Source organism: Mustela nigripes, chromosome 16 (assembly GCF_022355385.1).
Source record: "Mustela nigripes isolate SB6536 chromosome 16, MUSNIG.SB6536, whole genome shotgun sequence".
NCBI classification, from domain to species: Eukaryota; Metazoa; Chordata; class Mammalia; order Carnivora; family Mustelidae; genus Mustela; species Mustela nigripes.
In genome coordinates, this window is record NC_081572.1 from 1,234,156 (window position 1) to 1,254,915 (window position 20,760).

Consider the following 20,760-nt stretch of genomic DNA (forward strand, 5'->3'; position numbering starts at 1 on the left):
GGAGGCCGGGGGCGCGGAGGCCGGGTGCTGGGCCGCGCCTCCCCCGCGCCGGCGGCCGGCCCGACGCCGCCCTCTCCCCGCGCAGGCCGTGTACTGCTTCCCCGCGCCGGTGTGGCAGCTGGAGCTCTCGGCCGTCCCCGGGCTGCTCTACGTCCTGTGCGCCCGGAGGGGCATCTACTGCTTGTCGCCGGACCCCGAGAGCAGGTGACGGGGTACAGTGGGCGGCACAGGTGGCGGCCGGCCCGGCCTGGGGGGGGACTCCTCGTGCCCGGCCCTGGCCTCCTTACCCTGGCCACTGTGACCTGTCCGCCCTGCGTGGCCTAGATCGGGGTCACAGCACACACCAGCCGTCCCCTGTGGGGTCGGAGGGCGCGGGGCCAGCTCCCAAGTCTGGGCTGCCCCGGCCCCCAGCCCGGGCATCCTCCAGCAGGCTCGTCTCCAGGACAGTCCTTAGTAAATGGGGCTCAGGCGGCGCAGCGTGCAACCCCAGGCAGGATGCTGTCCCCCTGGCCGTAGGTGGGTCTCTGAAGTTAGCGGTCACTGCCAGCGCACCCTGAACGCTGAGGCTGGAGGGGGCCGGTCCTGAGGAGCTCGGCCTCTCTTGTGCGCCAGCTCAGGTCTAGACGCGCCGTGGTCGCTGCTGTCTCAGGACCTAGAAATGGGGGGCGGTTCAGAGGATCGACCTCGGTGCGGGGGGGTCTTACGGTTCTGCGCGGACGAGACGTTTCCTCCTGAACCCGTTTCTGGAAGCCTGGGTGCATCCTGTTGTGTGTGTCCCAGGGGGACAGGCGCTCACGACAGCAGTCCTCGGGCAGGCCCGAGGTGTGTGGCCGGCCAGCTGCTCCCAGGTGGGCCTTCCCCACAGTGCTGAGGGGCCGTAACGGGCACCGAGGTCACTGCCTGGGAAGATGCCCGGCCCAGTGTGGTCAGTGGTGGTTTGTTGGGAAGACAGCTTAATTGTGTTCTCACAGTTCCCTGGTTCTTGAAGGTCCATGAACCAAGATGACGGGAGTGACCAGGACAGTGAGGACGGCGAGCCTCCTTGTGCCGTGATTTCCGTGGACCCAGACGCCTGCCTGCTCCCGGATGCCGCTCTGTGTACTTTCACTGTGGTTGCTGATAAGCTCGTCACCCTGGCACAGGGCCCTGCCCACTGGAAGGTACAGCTGTTTGAGTGCCCCCGTCCGGGAGAGGACGCCAGACTCAGAGGCCAGGTTGGCGAGGTGGAGTTGTCCATCTCCAGCCCCCTCACTGGGCCCCTTGGGGAGCCCACAGCCCCCCGCTTCCTCCCAGTGCTGTGCTGTGTGTCCCCAGCGGGCCCCAGTGCTCTGCACAGCCGTGCGCAGGGCTCTGGGGGCTTCTGGCTGGAACGGGCCCTCTTTGGGCTACTGTTTGGAGTTGACGCCTCCCTTCTGGAGTCACCTGTGATCCTCTGTGGTCTCCCTGATGGCCAACTCTGCTGTGTGGTCTTGAAGACTCTGGTCACCTCAAAGTTGTCCCCTGGCGACCCGAAGGCCCTTGTCAAGATCCTCCATCACCTGGAGGAACCTGTTGTTTTCATTGGGGCCGTGAAGACAGAGTCATTGGTCCAGGACGTGGAAGACACACACCCTGACTGCCTGGTGGCACTCGGTCATGACGGCCAGGTCCTAACCATCAAGGCCGGCTGGGACGAGGCTGGGACTCTGGTGCCGGAGCTGCGGGAGTACCGGCTGCCGGGGCCCGTGCTCTGTGCGGCCTGTGGCGGAGGTGGCCGTGTCTACCACAGCACCACCTCGGAGCTCTGTGTCGTGGACCTGGCTCAGGAAGGCGTCCCCAGCGGGGACCTGGGAGACCCGCCATCTTTGCTGTGTCCAGCCGGCTTGGGCGTCTGCAGCGTCGTCACCCTCTCAGTGTTGTCCGAGGTGCCCGAAGGTACGAGGTGGTGCTACGTGAGCCGGAGACGCCACCGCCTGTCGTGCCGGGGGCGGGGGGGGTGGAGCTTTGCGGGCTTGTCTTCTGCATGTGAACTGGCACGTTGTTCCCATCTTCGGCAAACCTCACAGGCAGGCTCCTCCCCAGCTGCCCTAGGCTGGTGCTTGACACCTGCCTCGGGGGGCGGGGGCTGCCTGCTGGTGTGTGGGTAGGGGTGGGGCATCTCTCCGGGGCAGGTGCTCTGTGGTGGGGAGTCCCGGGAGGGCTCTGGTCAAGGCCGGCGTGTTTCTGAAGGCTGGGAAGCGCTTGCCCGCCTCCTGTGTGGCCTGCCCCCGGCGGCTCTGCTGGAGCTGCGTGCTGGACGTGTCTTCCCTGGACAGCGCTGGGGGGGGCGAGAACGGTGCCCCCCACCCCGGCCCACGGGGTGGTACTCCTCGTGGAGGAAGCACGGACTAGGCCAGCGCCAGGCTGCTGCACGGCTCACACGTGTTCCGTGCCTCGCTGTTGGGCTGCCACACCACGGCCCAGGGCTTGGGGCCTCGGTGGCCTTGGGCGCGGGGGACAAGCAGACAGTTGCAGGAGATGGAGCCCAGGGGTGGGGGGACCAGCCGATGCTAGAGAGACCACAGGCTTCTGGAAAGGCCCCGTGAGTGTGGAGCGAGACGGGCACCTGTGCCCTGCCTTGCCCTGTGCAGGCCATGGGGGCGGTGCAGGCCGGCGGCACCTGGCTGATGAGGCCACACGCGTCCTCATTCGGCCACCTTAGTCCCGTCCCCAGAACCCTTCCCACAGCACTGAGCTGGGTGCCAGCACTCTCCCCTAGGGAGGACCCTTCGGGACGTGTGCAGGGACGGACGTGGGCAGGGGCTCCGCCCGGCCCTTAGTGCGTATCTGGGCTCTTCAGGGCCGTCTCCAGAACCCTCTCGTTCTTGCGGGGGGCCGCACGCTGTCGACCTCTGTGCTGTGCCCCCAGTAGCTTGCCCCTCCCCCACCTGGTGACCGGGTCTCACAGGTGTGCGTCTGCAGGTGACGTGAGGCTCCTGGCCCTGTCCACCAGGGGCCGCCTGATGACCTGCCGCCTGCAGCTGAGCTCGGAGGTGCCGGGCCCCACTAGAGCCGCTGCGGCCAGTACTGGTCAGAAGATTAAGGACTTGCTATCTGGGATCGGCACCGTCTCTGAGAGGTGAGCAGCTGTGCCTCGGGTGGCTCGGCCGGAGGCCGGTGCTGCGTCTGTGGGGGCAGCGCAGGTCCAGGCCTCTGACCCCAGGGAGAGCCCCAGGTGGCACATTGCATGGCGGAAGGCTGCGTCGGGGGAAAGGGATGTCCCGTTTCCACATCCCGCCTGCAGCTTCTCCCTGTTAGCGGGTCCAGGACACGGCCCCTGCTGGCTCCTCGGCTCTCCCCCAGTGGGCCCCTCTCCTCGGAGGCCTCTGCGTCCCTGTCTCAGCAGAGGCCCCAGCGGCATATCCCTCTGACCTGTTCAGAGCAGCGGGCTCCGCTCAGCCCTTGCCTGCCCTTCTGTGCAGTTTCCGAGGAGCCTGCCGTCCTCGGCCGTCGCACTGTTGCCACAGAGGATCAACAGGGCTGACAAGGGACATGGCCGGGGATGTGCAGACGCCCCGGGCCATGCGGCGCCAACGAGGTTGGCGGTGGCCGGGAGCCCAGTGAGCAGGCCGGGGCTGCTGGGTGTGGGCTGTGGCAGCCCCATCCTCTGCCCCGCTGTGGCTGTGCTGCCTGGGAGGGGGCGGGGTCCGATGCTGGGAGCCGCTGGACGGGGCTCGGCGTGGCCGGGGCTGCAGCACTGCTCCCGGAGGCAGTGGCCTGCTCTTCACGGCAAAGAGTGAGGTCCTGGTGCCTTCCAGTCCCGGGAGCAGGGGACGAGGGGCCCGCCGGCGCGCCTCCCCGTGGGTGCCACCTTCATTCTTTCCAGGCTGTCTTCTCTGAGGAAGGCTGTTGACCAGCGGAACAAGGCCCTGACCTGCCTCAACGAAGCCATGAATGTGAGCTGCATCCTGTTGTCCGGCCGGGAGGGCCCCAGGCCCATCTCGTGCACCTTGACGACCGCCTGGAGCCGCCCACAGCTGCAGGACGTGCTGACGGCCACTTGCCAGCTGGAGAACAGTAGCGGCCTCCGTCTGGACCGGGGCTGGGCCTTGTGTGTGCGGGTGCTGACCAGCGCCTCTGCCTCAGACGCTGACGTGGCCAGCGCAGCCACCACCTACACCATCCCTGTGGACCGGCTGGGCCCCGGCGATCGGCGGGAAGTGACGCTGCCCCTGGGCCCCGGGGAGGATGGCGTCCTGCACCTGCCCCTGACCGTGTCTTGCGCACTCCATTACAGCCTCAGGGAGGTCGTGGGCGGGGCGCGTGCCCCGTCAGAGTCCTCTACGGACTCCTTGGATGAGTTCCGCCCTGATATCTTGCCTGAGCAGGACGGCATCTGCCTGCCCCTGTGTGAGCACACTGTGGACGTGCTCTGGTGCCTGCGCTTCCCTGGCCTGGCCCCAGCCCACACGCAGGCGCCCGGGCTGCTCGGCCCCCTGTGCGACCCTGTGGACACTTTCTTGGGATCTCTCCTCGGGCCCCGCAGCGAGCCGACAGGACCTGCTTCCCTGCGGGCCAAGTTCCTGCCTCCGTCGGTGGCCACGATCAAAGTGTCTGCAGAGCTGCTGAGGGCTGCCTTGGGGGACCGTCACTCAGGTTGGTGGTGTCGGATGCCTTCACCGTGGCTTCAGGGTGTGTGGACATCAGGCCCCTCCCTCTTACAGGCCCTGCTTGAACTCACCACAGCCCCCCACCCAGCAGGCACGCCCCTGGACTGCGCCACCCTGCAGTGGCTCCTTGCCGGGAACGCCGCCCTGGACGTTGTGCGAGCCCGCCAGCTGTCCTCGGTCCAGGGAGTGGCCCCAGATGGCGCTGATGTGCACCTGACCGTCCGAGAGGCACGTGGGGGTCTGGACCCTGGGGAAAAGCGTCTCTGAGTGTCGTCCCCAAGCCAGCTATGTCTGCGTTGCTTGAGGGGATTGGTGACCGGTCCCCACTGCATAGAGTTTCCTGCTGTCTGAGGCTCGGCTGTGCTGGAACAGCCTTTGTGGGGGCGTGGGGTCTGTGTGGGAACCAGGCTAACCTTCATGTGGGGGCACACCCCCGTGTGTGCTGCTGGCACTCGTGGCCTACTTCCCTAGCTGTGTCTGGCAGCCGTGAGTACTGCGGGGCGGGACCTGCTGATACTGGTCCTCAGGCACCCAAACCCCTGCCCGTTTGCAGAAGCTGCCCCCGGGGGTGCCGAGACACCGTGCTGACCTGCCCAGGCTCTGGGCGTCCCTGGGCCCTGATCTGGGCCCGGATGGTGGCTCCACCAGTGCTCTTGGCCTCAAGAGCGCTCGCAGCCCTAACACACCTCAGGGTTCCAGAAGTGCCAGGAGCAGTGGCCTTCCTCAGTTCCCGGGTGGGGCCCGTCCTTGGCGCTCTGGGTGGAGAGTGAGCCAGCATGTCCTGGCCCGTGGCCTGTCCTGCCTGTGGCCTGTCCTAGCTGGTTCTGTCTTCAGCTTCCTGCAGCTGGAGCTCCCGGGGGACGGACTGCCCAGCCTGCTCCCTGTCTCACATCTGAAACCCTGGCCCTGCTGTTAGGTGGCCCAGGACGCCCAGTGTGCCATAGGGGAGTCCAGGCATGGGCGGTCCAGGGTTGGCAGGCGGGCACAGAGTCCCTTGGCCGTAGAGTGAGTGCCGTGGCTATAGATTCCAAGGAAACAGGACTTCTGCACATGTGTTCCAGCTGGGTGACTGCTGGGTGGCCGGCTGGTCTTTCTGATGCAAGTTCTCATTGGGTGGGGAGAGCCAGGCCTGGGCGTGCGGGCTGCCAGGGCCTTTGAGGGCAGCTGGAGCTGCTTGTGGTCTGGGGCTGGCAGGGCCATGGGTGGGTGGTGAGGCTCTTCTGTGTGGCAGGTGGCCATGACCGACCTGGGCGCAGCAGGGCCCCTGCAGACTGTGGAGATCCAGGTGGAGAGCTCCTCGCCGGCGAGCCTGTGCAGCGCACACCACGCGGTCATTGGGCGTCTGCAGGTGTGTGGGTCTGCTTGGGCAGCTGCGGGGGCGCTGTCGGGGGTGGGGCTGCCTGTGTGGGGGTTGGAGGACCACCTCTGCTCCTGCCCGTTCGGGCTGTGCGGGGAGCTGTGCTGGTGGTTCTTCCATGGCAGACCCTGCTTGTGCTTCCCTGAGCCTTCAGGCCGCTGAGGAGGACCTTGTCTGTGTTCCCTGCCGCGGCCAACTCAGGTCCCCATCTCGCCTGGCTGAGCAGCGCCTGTGCGGAGAGAACGTGTGCCGGGGCTGCGTGTGCCGGCGTGGGCCCCAGGGCTGCGTGTGCCGGCGTGGGCCCCGGGGCTGCATGTGCCGGCGTGGGCCCTGCGCTGAGGTGCCTGCAGTCCGAGCCACCACGTCTCCGCCCTCGCAGACGCCACAAGGGGCCCTGTCTAGTGCGGGAGCCAGCGGCTGCACTGCCTTCTGGGGGCCGTAAGTCCCAGATCTGAGAAGGTGCTCACGGTCTACGTGAAGCCTGGCACCTGGTCCCTTGGGCCAGTGGAGCCCAGGCTCTGGCCCAGCTGGCCGTCTCCTCCCGCCGCTCTGACTGCGGCTTTAGCAGCCCCGGAGGAGTCTGCCGTGGCCCCCATCCCTCCGGCGGGGAACGCACCAGCGCACCTTCCCCGGCCCCACCCACACCCTGAGAACCAGAGAAGCCGCAGTCGAGGCTTCCACGAGGACCTGAGTGCTGTTGTGTCAGACCCACCCGCGCCCGGCAGGCGGGCATCACTCAAGAGCCTGTGGCCCCGCCGCTGTCCCCTACTCGGCATTCTGATGGGCCCACTGAGGCTCACGCAGTTCAGGAATGTAGTGCCAGGTTCCCAAAAAGGACACCCAGCCCCCAGAGTGGTTCCCGTTCCCTCTGCTCAGAGGGGAGCCTCTTGGACCGGGGTCTCCCCATCAGGCTGTTAACAACCCAGCCGAGACCCGGCATGACGGTCAGGGGCCACATGGTTAGCGAGGTGCTGGGGGAAGTGTGTCCCGGTGTGGCCATGACTGCCACAGACCAGACCCAAACGGCAGGAATCCGGCGCCCGTGGCCGAGGCCTCTCCCGCACTCACACAGCTGTCCCCACGCCACCTCCAGAGGCTCCTGTGTGATCACTCCCTACTCGACCTGGGTCTCCCCCACATGAGCTCATCTAAAGGCCCCACGTCCACGTACGGTCTCTCAGCTGCTGGGGCTGTGCTCCCGCCTCACCTGGCCCCTAACAGAGGGCTGCCGGTGGTCCCTTGACAGGCCCGTCACGCGGCTATGGACCCTGGTCCTGGCAGCGGACACCCTGCGCCCCGTGACGGGAGTGCACCGGGGAACCGGTGTGTGCTGGCCAGGCAGAGTTTGGGGGACCCTGTCAGGTGTGTGGTGCCCGCCACAGAGGCTTGTGGGGGCCTCGCTGCCTGACCCTGGGCTTCCCCCCAGAGCACAGGACAAGCAGCACCCCACAGGGGGCCGTGCTGAGGGGGCAGGTTGGTGGCCCCCGTGAGGGCAGTGGGCACGAAGGGCTGGGACGAAGGCTGGGAGACAGGGTGGCGGGAGACGGCTCGGCTCGTGGGAATGAGGGAAGCGCTGGGAGGGGTGGCGGGAGCTTCGGAGGGCGACCTCCGAGTCCTCGGTCGTCGGGCTAGGGCTGGAGTGCAAGGCACAGAGGGCCCGTGGAGGTGGTGGCGCGGTGTGAGAGGAACCCTGCGCACCGGCTCCAGCCTCCCTGTCCCCTGCCCCCAGAGGATGGTCGTGGAGCAAGCTGCCCGGATTCCCGGCCCGCCCGACCTCCGTGTACAGTGTCTCCAGCAGACCCACAGCAGCCACGAGGTAAGGCCCCTCCGGCTCCCCTCCCCATGGCCTCCCGCCGGCCTGCTCCGTGACACTGTCCCTGGCCGGGATCCTCTGGGAACACAGGGCTCACCCCGCACAGTGGGGGCCTGCCCCCTGCTCAGCCACGGAGGGGGGAATGCGGGGTGGGCGTGGCTCCTGGTCTCCAGCCTTGCTCCTTCCCCCGTCCGCCTTCCATCGGACCTTCCTGTCGCCTGCGGAGCGGTTGGCTGTGGGTCACCTGCCACATACCAAGTAGGGTTTGTGCATAACCGCTGTCCCCCAGAGGGGCCGTGCCCAGTGGCGAGGTGGGGGGTCTGAGCTTGCTGCCCCCACCGGCAGACCCTGCTGCGGGAGGTGCAGACCCTGCGGGACCGGCTGTGCACGGAAGACGAAGCCAGCCTCCACGCCACCGCCCAGAGGCTCCTGCAGGTGCACCGGCAGCTGCGCAGCCCCAGCCTCCTCCTGGTGTGACCCCAGGTGGGCCCCTCCCACAAGCCCAGCACCCTCGTGGCTTTATGGGGAGAAGTGCGTAACACCAGGGCCTGCTTCCTGGCTCCTGACCTTGGCCATGAGGCTGGGGGTGGCAGGTGGACTGGGCACTACTGGGGACACGGGGCCCACAACTGCTCTGGGGTGTGCGTGAAGTGGCACTCGTGGCCCCCCAGCCCGCCCGGCCCCAGCCTCTGTACAGTGTTCCTTCCCCTTCGGTAGCTGCCCACGACTCCTGCTGAACCTGGTCCTACCTGGCCGTCCCTGGCCCGGAGCCCTGGAGCTGGATCCACGACGTCTGCCCACCGCCCCCCCAACCCAGAAGTCAGGCCCTGGGTGCAGGGTCTGGGCCCCAGAGCAGCCCACAGGAGCCCAGGAGAAAGTTTCCAGATTTGGGACTTCGGGGGTTCTGGCCATGGCTGTTGCCTGCCCCACTGCCTGCTCCCCCAAGTACAGACCTCTCCTCCCTCTCGGGGCCCCTCATTTACGGGCCGCTGCTGAGGCCACCCACTGGGCATGCTGTCCTGTGGCTCTGACACTCCCCCAGTAGGTGCTTGTGGCCGGGGCCGTGCACAGCCCTGTGCCCTGTCTCCAGGGCCCCTTGTCCTGAGCAGCCACTCAGTGGCCTTCCAGTGCTGGTGCGTCCAGCAGTCGGCGGGGGTGACCCCCTGTTTGGACTCAACATGGTGCTCTCCTGTACGTGCAGGAGCTGCGAGGCCCCCCTTGCTGCGGGAAAAGTCTGTTCCCCATGGAGCTGCCTTGTCACTGTGTGTGTGTGTTTTGGGGCAGCAGCTCTGACTGCATTTCTGGGCCTCCTCTGGGGTGTGCATAGATGAACCCTGCCTTGGTCTTTTCCGTGGTCGTGGGGGCCAGGGAGAGTCCCCCGGCCCTGGGTGAAGGGCCCACCCAGCCCACAGGGCAAGCAAGCCCCTCCCAGGGAGGACAGGCCGTCTCCAAGGAGGGAGAGAGGGGGACCACATGCTAGAGGCGGTGGTGGGCACAGATGTTGGCTGTGGACAGAGCAGCGCTGGAAGCTTGTCCCCCAGCGCCAGGGCTGGGCTGGGCTGCCCCTGGTCCCCACTTCCAGCTCCCACATGACGTCCAAGGCACACTTGCCGCCTCCGCCAAGCTGCTGACCAGGATGACCCTGGTGAGGCATGAGCCCGCACCCTCTCAGGGATGCAGACGCAGTAGTAGGGAAGGGCGCTCCCCTCCCCACGCCTGCTGGCCGGAGGGCCCTGGTGGGGCAGGTGAGGCTGCAGTCACTCGAGCCCCGCCCCCTGGTCTCCAGAAGAGGAGACCCACAAGCCAGGCAGCCAACCCGTGGAATCCTGTGGAACCTTTGTGAATTGGGAGAGATGGGGGGGGGGGGGGGGGGGCAGGGGGACCCAGACAGGGCGGGGGGGGCGGGGACTGGCGCCCGGAGCCTTGTGCTGGGCTGCCCTGTCAACGCCCCACCAGGGACGGGCCACTGCACCGAGCGCGGGAGCCCCTCGGCAGCCCCTGCTGCGTGTGGCTCACTGTCCCCCACACGGCTCCGGCCCGGCCTGCACGCAGTCCCAGGTGGACCCTCCGGGCACTGGTCCCTGTCTCCCCTCCCCAGGCCGCGTGGACTTCGCTCAGCATGGGTCTGAGGCCAAGTGCACTCCTGGCAGAGGCCAGCGAAGGGAAGTCGGGGACACCAAGGGAGTCCCCCGCTGTGATCACTGGGCAAGCGCCGGGCGGGGGAGCCCCCGTCCTCCTGCCCTGGTGTCGCCAGGGGGCAGCACAGGCCATGGGGCCTGCGGCCACCTGCTCTTCTGCAGCCTCGAGGCTCTGGTGTCTGGTTCTCAGAGGGTTAACTCAGCCCCCCTTGGCCAGTGGGCCTGCTGGGGTCCAGCCCATCTGTCCTTAAGGCTGGGCGAGGCAGTGAGGTCCGGAGCAGGCCGGGCTGAGGCGGACACTGGGGAGAGGCTGTGGGTGGGGGCAGGATCCCTCCCTGTCCACTCTGGTCGGGCACATCCGTGCTGCACGTCCCGCCTCGCACACCTTTCCCAAAGCGCCCCAGTCCCCACGGCCCTCACTGGCTGGATTCGCTGGACGGGCTCTCAGGCCCCAGGGGCGGGGAGGGGCTTGGACTCAGGGGCGGGGCATCTGGTCTCCACCTCCCGTCAGGCTCTGGGCCACCCGACCCCTCCAAGAGGCATTGGCCTGGGTGGGGGTCCTTGGGGGCAGGGGAGTGCCTGGCTGCTGGCTGCGGGACCACAGACCTTGTCTTGGCATCCGGCCTGTCTGGGGCGGGTGGGGTGGGTGCGGGCGGCGTGGAGGCCCCGGTGGGGCTGTGCAGGGCTGAGAGGGGCCCTCTCCCCAGGGTCGGCCGCCCGCACCCAGTTTGGGAGGGACGGGGTCGCTCTCACCTCACCTGCGCTGGGTTTTTCCTGAGACCCGGATCCGCGTGGGAGGATCCACCCCCGCAAGACCCTGCGACCGGCCTAACCCCGCACTCCGCCGGGGGCACCTGCCGGGGCGGGGGTGTCCCACCCGCTGGACCCCACTCCGGGCCACACGCGCCCGCCCTGCGTCTGCTGCGCTGCGGGGTGGGGAGGTGGAGCAGCCGCGGCCGGAGCCCCGGGGCTGGGGCGGGCCGTCCGCGCACGACCCTCCCCTCGCGGCGCCACGGAGCCCGCCAGCCGCTGCGTCCCAGACACGGTTTAATGGGGGGACGCGCCCCCGCTCAGTACTCCCAGAGCGCGACCCCGGCCGGCGTGTCCGAGTCCGCGCGCAGCAGCCCCGAGGCGCCCCCGCGCAGGTACTTGCCGCCCCGGGCGCGGATGGCCAGGCGGCCGCGCTCGCGGAACTCGAAGACGAAGTCCTCGGGCCGCTCGCCGTCGCTGTACACGCCGCCGTGGCTGCCGGTGTACCAGAACCCGCCGCCGCGGCCTGCGGGCGGGGGCCGGGTCGGCGGGGCGCGCGCGGGAGCCGGGGGCCGCGCCCACCCCCGCCCCAGGGGGGCCCCTGCCCCGCGCCCGCGCCCCCGCGCACCTCGGATCTGGTAGGCGCCGTCGCTGAAGCTCAGGTGGAAGACGTCGTAGACGGAGCGGTTGGTGTCCAGCTGGTTGGAGCCCCGGCGGTGGCAGACGAAGCCGTCCAGGCCCCGCAGCACGAGGATGGGCCGGTTGATGAGCTTGAGAATGAACTCCTCGTCCTCACCTGGCGGAGAGGAGGGGCTGAGGCGCCACAGCCCCGCCCGCCGTCCTCCCCGGGGTGGGTAGGATGGGGGGGGCCTGGGGGCAGAAGGGGCCCAGATTCCTGGCCTGGACACTTGTGGGCCCACATCTGCCATTGCCATGACTCGTGTGACCTTGGCAAGAGGCCTGTTACCGCTAAGCCCCAGGTTCCCCAAATGTGCGGTGGAGATCGGGGGCTCTGATTTCTCCCTGTCGTCCGGAGCAATCTTGACCAACAAGGAGGACCGCTGCCAAGGCCGCCCGGGCAGGGAGGAGGGACCAGCTCAGCGCGAGGACACCCTGGGCCCTGGGACTGGTGAGGAGTGCTCACCCACAAAATCGCTGACGGCCGCCAGCTGTCCGTTCTTCTTCATGCACACATAGCGGCCATTACTGGCCTTGAGGGCCACCCGCCGGCCACGCCACTCCACCTCAAACATGGTGTTTGCAGAACTGGGAAGGTCAGGGTAAAGTCCCCTCAGAGCAGCAAGACAGGAGCTCAGGGTCAGGCATTCCCATCCCCCTCAGGTCCAGTACCAACCCCCGGGGAGGGGGGGACAGGCGCTCGCCTTCCACGGACACACCCGCCACTGTTAAGAGCTGCCCCTTGCCCAGTGAGTATTTACTCGGCTGGGCCGATTCAGTGGTCCTTGTGGTGGAGGTGGGGGAGGCCGTGGAGATGGTGGTGATTGGGGCAGTGGAGGAGGCGTGGTGGTGGAGGTGGTGGTGGAGGTGGTGGTGGTGGTGGTCATGGTCATGGTGGTGGAGATGGGGATGGGGCACTCACACCTGTGTGGCTGTGGCGTGGATGCCCCCGTGCGTGACAAGGGTCCAGTAGCCCCCGGTACTGGAATAGAAGGTGCACTTCCTCGTCTCCTGGTCAATTTGCATCAGGAAGGTCTCATGAAGCAGCTCCTCGTCCTGGTTGGCTGAGACATTGACCCCTAGAGGGAGGATAGGGGAAGCCCCTCACACCTCTCCCCAGGTCGGGGGTGGGGAGCAGAAAGATGGGGAAAAGCATGCTCTTGGGGCAACCCTGAAGGCAGAAGGGGTCTCAGAACCCTTTGGAATTAAGATTTGGAAGGCGCTTTTCGGAGAGTAGGAGGTGGTGCCGCCATGGCCATGTGGGCACACTGTGGACTGCAGTGTCCAGTTCCCTGAAGGTCCTTGGCAAAGCTCCTACCGCAGCCCCAGGAGCCAGACCCTTCTGTGCCAGCAAATCCCCTGCCTCTGCTAATCATTAGGTAATCTGCTTGCTACTGCTCTCTCGACCCAAGACTTACACCAGCCTCTATTTATAACTCACCCCTAAGCCCCTGGATAAGCACAGTGAGGTTCCTCTTCTTCCCCAAGCCAGGGCCCAAGTTGGGGAAGACCCTAGCTGGGGCCTAGGGTCCATTCCTGGGCACAGAGGAAAACCTGGCCCACTGTCCCCACCCCAGCCCCCCTTTTTACGTGTCTGGTCTCCTAGGAACCCTGAAGGAGGGCAAAACTCCCTGGGGCGCTGCCTGGGGTTCCTGGAGGATGGAACTGGGGATAACCATGCCCAGGATGCGGGGCAGAGGCCAGGCTCTAGAGTCTCCCTAGTATCGTCCCATAAACCATGCCCCTGTTTCCAGGGATGTGACAGATCCCAGAGCTCCCCGTGAGGCCAGGCTCCAGTGTGAAGCAGGAGGAAATGGAGCCCTGAGGGTCAGGGCCAGATCCTGTGCAGCCCTGTCCCCAGGAAGGTAGAGCAGGCACCGGGCACATGTGTGCTGGAGAGGGTGGGACCTGCTGTCCTTCAGCTCCCAAGGTCGCTCCCTCCAAAGCCGCCCAGTGAGGTCTCTTGTCTCCCTTCTCACATGGACCCCGCCGTCCCATCAGCAGCACTGAACTGAGCAGGCGCCTGAGGCTCCAGGCATGTGCCCGGCAGTAACGACACAGATGACAGTTTGTCCGAGGCCTGTGGGTGCTGCAGGCCTGGGCTGGGGTGGCCCCTGGAGAAGGTGACACTGAAACAGACCACGGAGGGTGGGAGACCCGTCCCTGCAGGTGCTGAGGGCAGAGGGAGGCTAGGTCTCCTGAGTCGGGCTACACCGTGGCCCCTCGGAGGCCAACCCCACTGGCATCCCCAGCATCGCCCCAGACAGACTGGCCGAGGGGTTTCTGACTCCCACAGCTTCTGCTGGAATAGCAGCAGCCATCTTGTGACCACAAGGCACCCAGCTTGAGGTCAGAGCTGTCCTCCGAGAGCAGCTCCACAAGGAGGAGAGAGCAAAGGGTTCTGAGAACTCCATGGAGCTGGTGATGGTGTTCTGCCTGGGTCCCCACCGCCCCGTGCCTCCAGACTTCCATTTACAGGAGATGATGTCCTCGTAGCCTGAGCCACGTGGTCTGTTTTCTGAGCTCCACTGTCCCACTCAAGGCTGGCAGAGGGGGCAACAGAAACAGCCTACTCTCGCCAATGGGGGCAGCCCAAAAAGATACTGGAGGGGCACCTGGGTGGCTCAGTGGGTTGAGGCCTCTGTCTTCGGCTCAGTAAATGATCCCAGGGTCCTGGGATGGAGCCCCGCATTGGGCTCTCTGCTCAGCAGGGGGCCTGCTTCTCCCTCTCTCTCTGCCTGCCTCTCTGCCTACTTGTGATCTGTCAAATAAATAAATAAAATCTTGAAAGAAAAAAAAAGATACTGGGTGGGGAAAACAGGCCAGCCAGGGGGTACTCCGAGACCCCCTATGGGAAGTAGACAGGTTCGGGGGCTACCTGGCCAGCAGAATTGTTGGGATCCCGTCACCACCCCGCAGCAGATCCCACAGCGTAGCTGTCTCCTCCCCCAGGACAGACACGCACATCCTGCTTCCTCGTCGACTCGCTGCCAAGTCCACATCTGAACATCTGGGGGGGCAGGTCACATGCCTGGAGGCGAGCAGGCGAATGTGGGGTGCCTCTGACTTCTATGCAGAAGGCAGAGCCTGTCCTTAGTCGGGGTGCGGCCGGGACAGACAGAGTCAGGTGCAGGGGCTCTGGGGGGAAGTAGAGCCCATATGCGCAGTCCCTCGCCGCCACTACCAGCGCGCTCTGTCCCTCCACTGCCTGCAGCACCACGGCCTTACCCGCGGCTCCTGTGCGCACCCCCCCCCCCTGCCGACAGAGAATGCGGCTCACGTGGCTGACAAACCAGGCAACTCCCACAGGCCAGAGAATGGTGTGGCCAGACCGCCGGGCCTGTGCCAGGAAGGACAGGGCGGACAGTCCGTCGTGCCCTGGGACATGGCCATGTTCCAGACAGGCGTTCAGGAGGTGTTTGTGGACTGCCCGTTGCGGCGCAGGACTGGCCTTGGGAACCCTGGCTCCAGGCAGGGGGCCCCTTCTGCGTGCCCGCAGCTGGGCCTCAGCCAACAGGACTAGCAGGTGGCAGTGGGGCTGATAAGGGCATGCCTGGCCACTCCTGGGGGCACAGACCCAGGGGCCCACGCAGGGGACAGTTGCAACTGTTGGCCTGGGCCCGGTTTCGTCTTGGGGAAGGAGGGATTGCCCGTGCCCACAGGCATGGGATGGTGTGCGGAAAGGCACGCTGGCCGCGCGAGGCAGGGAGCCAATGGGCCAGGACAGGACGGGCAGCCAGCTCCACCCAGCTGGCAGAGACCGTGCCTGCCGCCAGGAAGCCTGGGTCCCGGGGGAGGCCACCAGACCGGAGGGACCCCGAGGTCCTTCCACACTCCACCCCAGGCTGGGTGAGGATCCCCACGGGTCAGGCATGGGTGGTGTGGGCACCAGGGCCCTGCCTATGGCACTCCTGCTGGCTCCTTAGCCTGTGCGTGGCCCCTTCCCGCACTTCCTGTGAAGTTCAGAAAATGAAGCAGGACAAGAGAAGGCGAGGGTAAGGGGTGGGGGCCGGCCCAGCACGGGCGGGACCTGCCCTCCGCACCCCTGCGGCAGCGGGCCGGGGCTCCACGGTCCTGTGTCCAGCATGGCCTGGGCTCAGGGGTCCTGAGAAGGATCCTGTCCGCCCGACACTGAAGCCACCAGTGCTCGGCCGCCACCCCCACGCGGGACCCCAGGCCCCCCCCTGCCCCGCCCCTCGTGCTGCGCCCCACTGGCCACCACCCGTGCGGTGAGGATGCCCCTGCCCAGCCCGGTCCGCGTGGCCGGCCGCTGCACCCACGTTACCTTGCCGCACGGACACGTAGCGGTGGTTGGCGGCCACCAGCACCACCTGCGGGTGACTCTCCTCCAGGTCGAAGAGCTCGTCCTTGCCCGGCCGCGTGTTGCGGCCCGCCCTGAGTGTGCCGGCCGGCCCCACAGGCGCCAGGTAGTGGCCGTCGGTGTCCTTGAAGGCCAGCTTGCCGGCCTTGAACTCGAGTGTGTAGCGGGCCTGCGGCTCAGGCTCCCGCACCAGGCGGCCGTCGCTGCGCAGGTAGCGGCTGTCACAGGACCGCAGGCAGTATTGCCGGCTCCGGAAGATGAGCGTGATGAGCGCGTCCACGCCCCAGGGCCTGTCACTGTCGGCCGCCATCTCGTCCTCCTGCGCGCACAGGTGCACGTAGCGCCGGCGGCTGACGCTCAGCAGGTGCGCCTGCGGGTGGGTGGCCAGGTGCACGGTCCAGAGCTCGGCCGCCGAGATGGCCGTGGCGAAGCAGGACAGCTGGTCCTCGGTGCCACCGAAGAAGCGGCCGTGCGGCTCCGACCGCAGCGCCCAGCGCCCGTCGGGCTGCGGCAGCACCAGGAAGCGGCAGTCGCGGCCCGGTCGCTCGGCCTCACAGGCCACGCGCCCGTCCTCCTCGGCGGACAGGTAGCGGCCCAGGTGGCTGCTGCGGAAGAGCACGGCGCAGCCCTGCCCCGGGTCAGGCTCCAGCACCCACGTCTGCTTCCTCTTGAGGCTGGGGGCCGAGGCGTTGACCTTGAAGCCGAAGTTCTCGGCCGTCAGGTAGCGGCCGGTGTCGTTGACGAGGCCGAACTGGACCTTCAGCTCCTGGTGCAGGCCGTTGGTGGGCATCTTCAGGGCCGGCCCAGCACCCCGCGAGGGGCCTGCGAGGCGCTCTCCGCGTGCTCACAGCCCCCGAGGTCCCCCCGAGGCCCGGCCGGCGGCATGGACCCGCCACCCTCTGGCCAGTGGCTGCGGGCCCGCGGGTGGCAGCGGACGGGCTGGGGGGGGCGGATCAGAGCTGCGCCGGCTTAGGGACAGCGGCTGCCTTTTGTTACCCCAGCTTGGATTTCAGCCACTCGCGGACTGCTCCAGCGGCCGGAGCCCCAGGGCCAGCAGGGGTGGAGAGCTCCGCCCGCCGAGGGCTGACCACCTCCCTGTCCACACTGGGGCCGTCCGGCCCTGCGCCCCGCCTCCCGGCCCCTGCGCCGCTCAGGCTTTCTCCTCGCTGTGCCCCACGCCAGGGCCCCCAGACCCAGTGCACGGACTCACCAGCCCAGCTCCTTCCCAACGTCGAGAAAGCTGCCTGGTGGAAAACTCAGCGAGACCGCAACCCGATCGCAGCCCTCCGCCCCGGCGGCCGCCAGAACCCCCGCCAGATCCAGTTACTGCTTCTCTGATTCCTGGTGCCAGGAGCCCAGCAAGGCCCCCCAACTCCGGCAGCCTGGAGCTGGAGTCGCGTGCCGTCCCCCTCAGCCATCCCCGGGCTGCAGCCGGCAGCCCAGGACCTGCACCTGCCCCAGGGTGGCCGGGGCGGGGAAGGTGGCACCCAGGGGATGTGGGGCCGGGGAGTGGCCACGTGTGCCCTGGTGCCCCTATCCTGGCACCCAGGCCCCAGCCAGGGTCACGCTCACTCACATCAGGCCAGGCGGCCTGGCTGTGCGGGGCCGGGAGGGGGCCCCGGTCCGCGGAGTGTGAACACAGAACAAGGGCCATCCTGAAGCCGGCGGCAGTCGGACCCAGGGTCAGAGGACCAGGCCTCGGCTGACCCCTGTGCCTTAAGCACCTCAAGAAGCCCACGAGGCTGCTCCCCTTTCCCTGCGTGAGCTGTGGTGAAGCCAGCCTTGCTGCGGGGGCCTGGGGACTGTTTCTCCTGTGGCTGGGGCAACTCGCCTGACGTGCGGCGTCTTTATGGAGCCTGGTCCCAGGTGCGCTTGGGGGGCAAAGCCCTCTCAGCAGAAGCAGTGTGGCCAGCCCGCTAGGAGAGGCCAGAAGCTGCCCCCACCCCACCCCACCCCCGCCGACCCAGCACCTCCAGCCGCAGCCCCCACCTGGCTGTGCTCCCTCCTCCCTGAGTCCAGGGGGCCACATCCCCGGGGACCCGCAGGGGCCAGCCCAGCCGCACCCTGCCTGTCTGTCTCCTGCACCTGCCTCAGGGGCTGGGAGCCAAGTAGTGAAACTAGAGCTGCCCGGCCTGGTCCCAGGCCAGCCTCGGTGTCCTCTTCCTCATCACAGTGTGTGACCCTCAGGCCTCCCTGGGGGAATGGGCCCGGGGCCGCGGGCATTTCCAGCCACAGCCTTGTGGGCTCTTGATGCCGCAGGCTCACTGCTCTGACCCTCTGGGGGCCATGATGGGGCCCAGTGCTGTGAGGGTCCAGCCGAGGGTGGGGGCTGGGGTCGGGCAGGCCAGACGGCTCGGGCGTCCTTCCCTCAAACCCGGGCAGCAGCTTCAGTGCCCGGCAGCACCGAGGACCAGGGTGGGACGCTGGGAGACACGCCCGGGCCCCCATCCCCCCGGCAGTGCTGTGCAAGCTGCGAGATGGTCCGGGGGCTGGTCTAGCCCTGTCCACCTCTGTGGCCCCCACTCGCTGATGGGGCACCAACTGTGGGCCTGACTGCGCTGCGTGCCAGGTGCCCGCCGGCAGGGAGAGACGGTCCAGGGTAGCACCCCCTCCCCACGGAGCGTGCCCAGGGCCCAGGCCTTGCCTCGATGCCAGGCAGATGTCCCTGGTCTGGGGGTACACGCCATGAGGCTATCCGCACCTGTTTCTTGCTGCGTCTCCCTCTGTGCCACCCCCAGGCTTGTAGGGACACCCACAGAGCAGGTGTTCACTGGCACTGGTCAGTTCGTCAGGGCTCAGGGGGCCTGGGGGCAGGTGTGCCCATGGTCTTCCCAGCTGCAGCTAGGCTCTGAAGGAGCCCGGAGCGCCCAATTGGCACGAAGGCCTCATTAGCGCTGACTGGCGCTGGCAGGGCGCTCATGGACATCACGTGCCCCGTGGGAGGAAGCCCAGCTGCCAGGCGCTAAGTGGGCCTGGCTCCAGGCAGCCGCTTGGTGGCAGAGCCAGAAGTGGCCTCTCGGTCCCTGGGGACCCGCAGCCCCAGGTGGGCGTGGCGTGGGGCTGCCTGGCACTGACTCACGGTGCGAGCTAAGGGGGGACCTCAGTCCCCAAGGGGGACGCTTAGAAGTGGGCCCCCCATCCCAGACTTCCTTGCAAGGAGGTGTTTGCATGGATGGCCCCCCACAGCCCCCCAGGACCCAAGCCCCAAGCCCAGATGCCTGCCAGGGGTCACGGTTCCTCTCTCGATCCCCTGTAAGGCTCCGGCGCACAGTAGGTACTGGAACATTCGGTGTGATGGGATGAGCCTCTGCAGGGAGGTGAGGCAGTGTGCGTGCCGGGGTGGGCGTGCGTGCAAAGGTGCACACAGATGGTGTGGGACAGAGGGAGCCACGGTCAGTGGCTGGGCCAGCCCTGGCCCTGGCGAAGCTTCTCTGGATCCCAGCCTTAGAGTCCGTCCACCGCTGCCCAGCAGGGTGATCAGGTTGTGCACAGCACAAGGGAATCCGGGTCAGGGACTACGTGTGAGAGCCTGTGGTTGCTGTGTCCTCGGCCGTGTCCTCAAGGACACACGCGCCCCTGCCAGAGGGGGCCACACAGCCACCCATGTTGGGCACACAATGCCTGCGGCGTGTCCAGAGTCCCCTCGGAGGCATCCGAGGTCACCTCTGAACCTGCCCTCCTGGGGGTTGGGGTGTCTGTCCGGTGAGTGTGCACTGCCTTGGGTTGTCGTCTGCCACCCCCGGACAGGGCCTGAGGACAGGAGTCAGGGTGCCTGACGTGTCCACTTCAACATGCATGACTTGCTTTCCCGGACACAGAGAGGATGCCTGGGTGAGTGGCTCCCCTGCAGCCCCCCCCATCTCAGGGAGTGGCCAGGCCCAGACGGACACAGCCAGACAGACCCTGCTGTCTGGAGCAGGACCCGGAAGGCAGAGGTCCGCCGACTCTCAGACGCTCCCAGCGTGCAAGGGGGGGCCAGGTCCCTGGCCTGCTGCCTCCCCAGTGAGGTCCAGCTGAGGCCCCCAGCCCTGGCACCTACCCTGGATTTCTCAGGGAACTTCTCCTTCCCTGGGACGCTGGGGGACGGGCAGGCCCCAGGAGGGGCTGCGGCAAGGGAAGGGAGTCCTGGTCCCGTAGATCTAGACCGCCAGCCTTGGCTGCTACCGCCCAGCCCGGGCTTCCACCCAACACGCCGTGTGCTGCCATGGTGACTGGCACGTGTACCAGGCCGGACGCCCGGGGAACACGCTGGTGGTGTGAGCTGGCGCGGGTCCCATGGGTGCCGGCCGGGGAGGGGGTGGTTTCCCACTCGGGCTGGCCTGGAGCCCTGGAAGCTGGAAAATGGCCGGGGACGGAGGGATGTCCCTCGGCCGCACCTGTCCTGGGCCCGGGTTTTGGCACCCCGTGTGGGCAATGCCAGCTGTGCCCTTCCTTCCCCGCCGGCCAGTGAGTCTCTGGGAATTCACACAGAGGAAATCCCCAGTGCTCCACCCCCGCCTTCCTGGGTCCCCGCCTCAGCCACTGGGGCGCCGCGGCTCTCGCACATCTTCCTGGCCCAGGGGGTCCCCGGCACTGAGCCGTCCCATGGCCAGACCACTCTGGCCAGCCCCCTTCGGGGCCTCTGCCCCCAGGGCTCCTCTGCCCCTCCCTGGGGTGAGGCCAGGGCTTTCCTGCTGGGCCCGGACCAAAGGCCGTGATTTCCCTGTTCCCAGGCCCAACGTCTGCTCCTGGGGTCCAGCTTGGCCAGTGCCCAGGGACCAGCCTGCTGCATTGTTCCTGAAAACAGGCCCGAGGCTGGGCTGCCTCATGACTTTTTCATGGCGGAGCTCGGCCGCTCTGAAGTTCCACTTACACGGGCAGGCGGGGCCTGGGTTGGCTTACCGGAGGCTTGCGGGCGGTTTAGGGTGACAGGCTCCCTTCCGTGGCGCAGGGAGGAGAGGGCAGTGTTGGAAGGAAGCGTGGGGAGGCGGCTCCCGCATCTCATGGCGGCCCCGTGCGAAAATCCACGCACTTCCCTCCCCACCATCCCGACCCCCCAAGACCCCTCCTGAAGGCAGGGCAGCGCACTGAAATGT

The 20,760-nt window shown here is 67.5% G+C and overlaps 2 protein-coding genes across 5 annotated transcripts in view; one reads left to right on the forward strand and one right to left on the reverse strand.

Annotated features, from left to right (window-relative positions):
• FAAP100 (FA core complex associated protein 100) overlaps window positions 1–9,046 on the forward strand; it is a 9,655-nt gene extending 609 nt beyond the window's left edge. Inside the window, exons 2-10 of one of the 3 annotated variants that reach the window (XM_059380870.1) lie at window positions 86–204; window positions 989–1,914; window positions 2,941–3,097; window positions 3,845–4,614; window positions 4,717–4,856; window positions 5,860–5,976; window positions 7,715–7,801; window positions 8,144–8,281; window positions 8,516–9,046. In XM_059380870.1, the coding sequence (XP_059236853.1) occupies window positions 86–204; window positions 989–1,914; window positions 2,941–3,097; window positions 3,845–4,614; window positions 4,717–4,856; window positions 5,860–5,976; window positions 7,715–7,801; window positions 8,144–8,275 (2,448 nt within the window). In that variant the 3' untranslated portion in view covers window positions 8,276–8,281; window positions 8,516–9,046. Of the gene's footprint in view, window positions 1–85; window positions 205–988; window positions 1,915–2,940; window positions 3,098–3,844; window positions 4,615–4,716; window positions 4,857–5,859; window positions 5,977–6,186; window positions 6,424–7,714; window positions 7,802–8,143; window positions 8,282–8,515 lie in introns of those variants that run through there. The other 2 variants (XM_059380871.1, XR_009400512.1) reach the window with 2 other exon arrangements.
• Window positions 9,047–11,000: 1,954 nt separating this feature from the next.
• Window positions 11,001–16,490, reverse strand: FSCN2 (fascin actin-bundling protein 2, retinal). Of its 2 annotated transcripts, none has more exons than XM_059380874.1 (5): window positions 15,650–16,490; window positions 12,287–12,443; window positions 11,831–11,952; window positions 11,315–11,482; window positions 11,001–11,212 (listed from the first exon to the last, which is right to left on the reverse strand). In XM_059380874.1, the coding sequence occupies exons 1-5, from the start codon at window positions 16,473–16,475 to the stop codon at window positions 11,007–11,009; spliced, it is 1,479 nt and encodes a 492-aa protein (XP_059236857.1). In that variant the 5' UTR covers window positions 16,476–16,490; the 3' UTR covers window positions 11,001–11,006. The 2 variants fall into 2 exon arrangements, with proteins under 2 accessions (XP_059236857.1, XP_059236856.1); XM_059380873.1 differs by having other exon boundaries at window positions 11,315–11,556; window positions 11,827–11,952.
• Window positions 16,491–20,760: the final 4,270 nt, after the last annotated feature.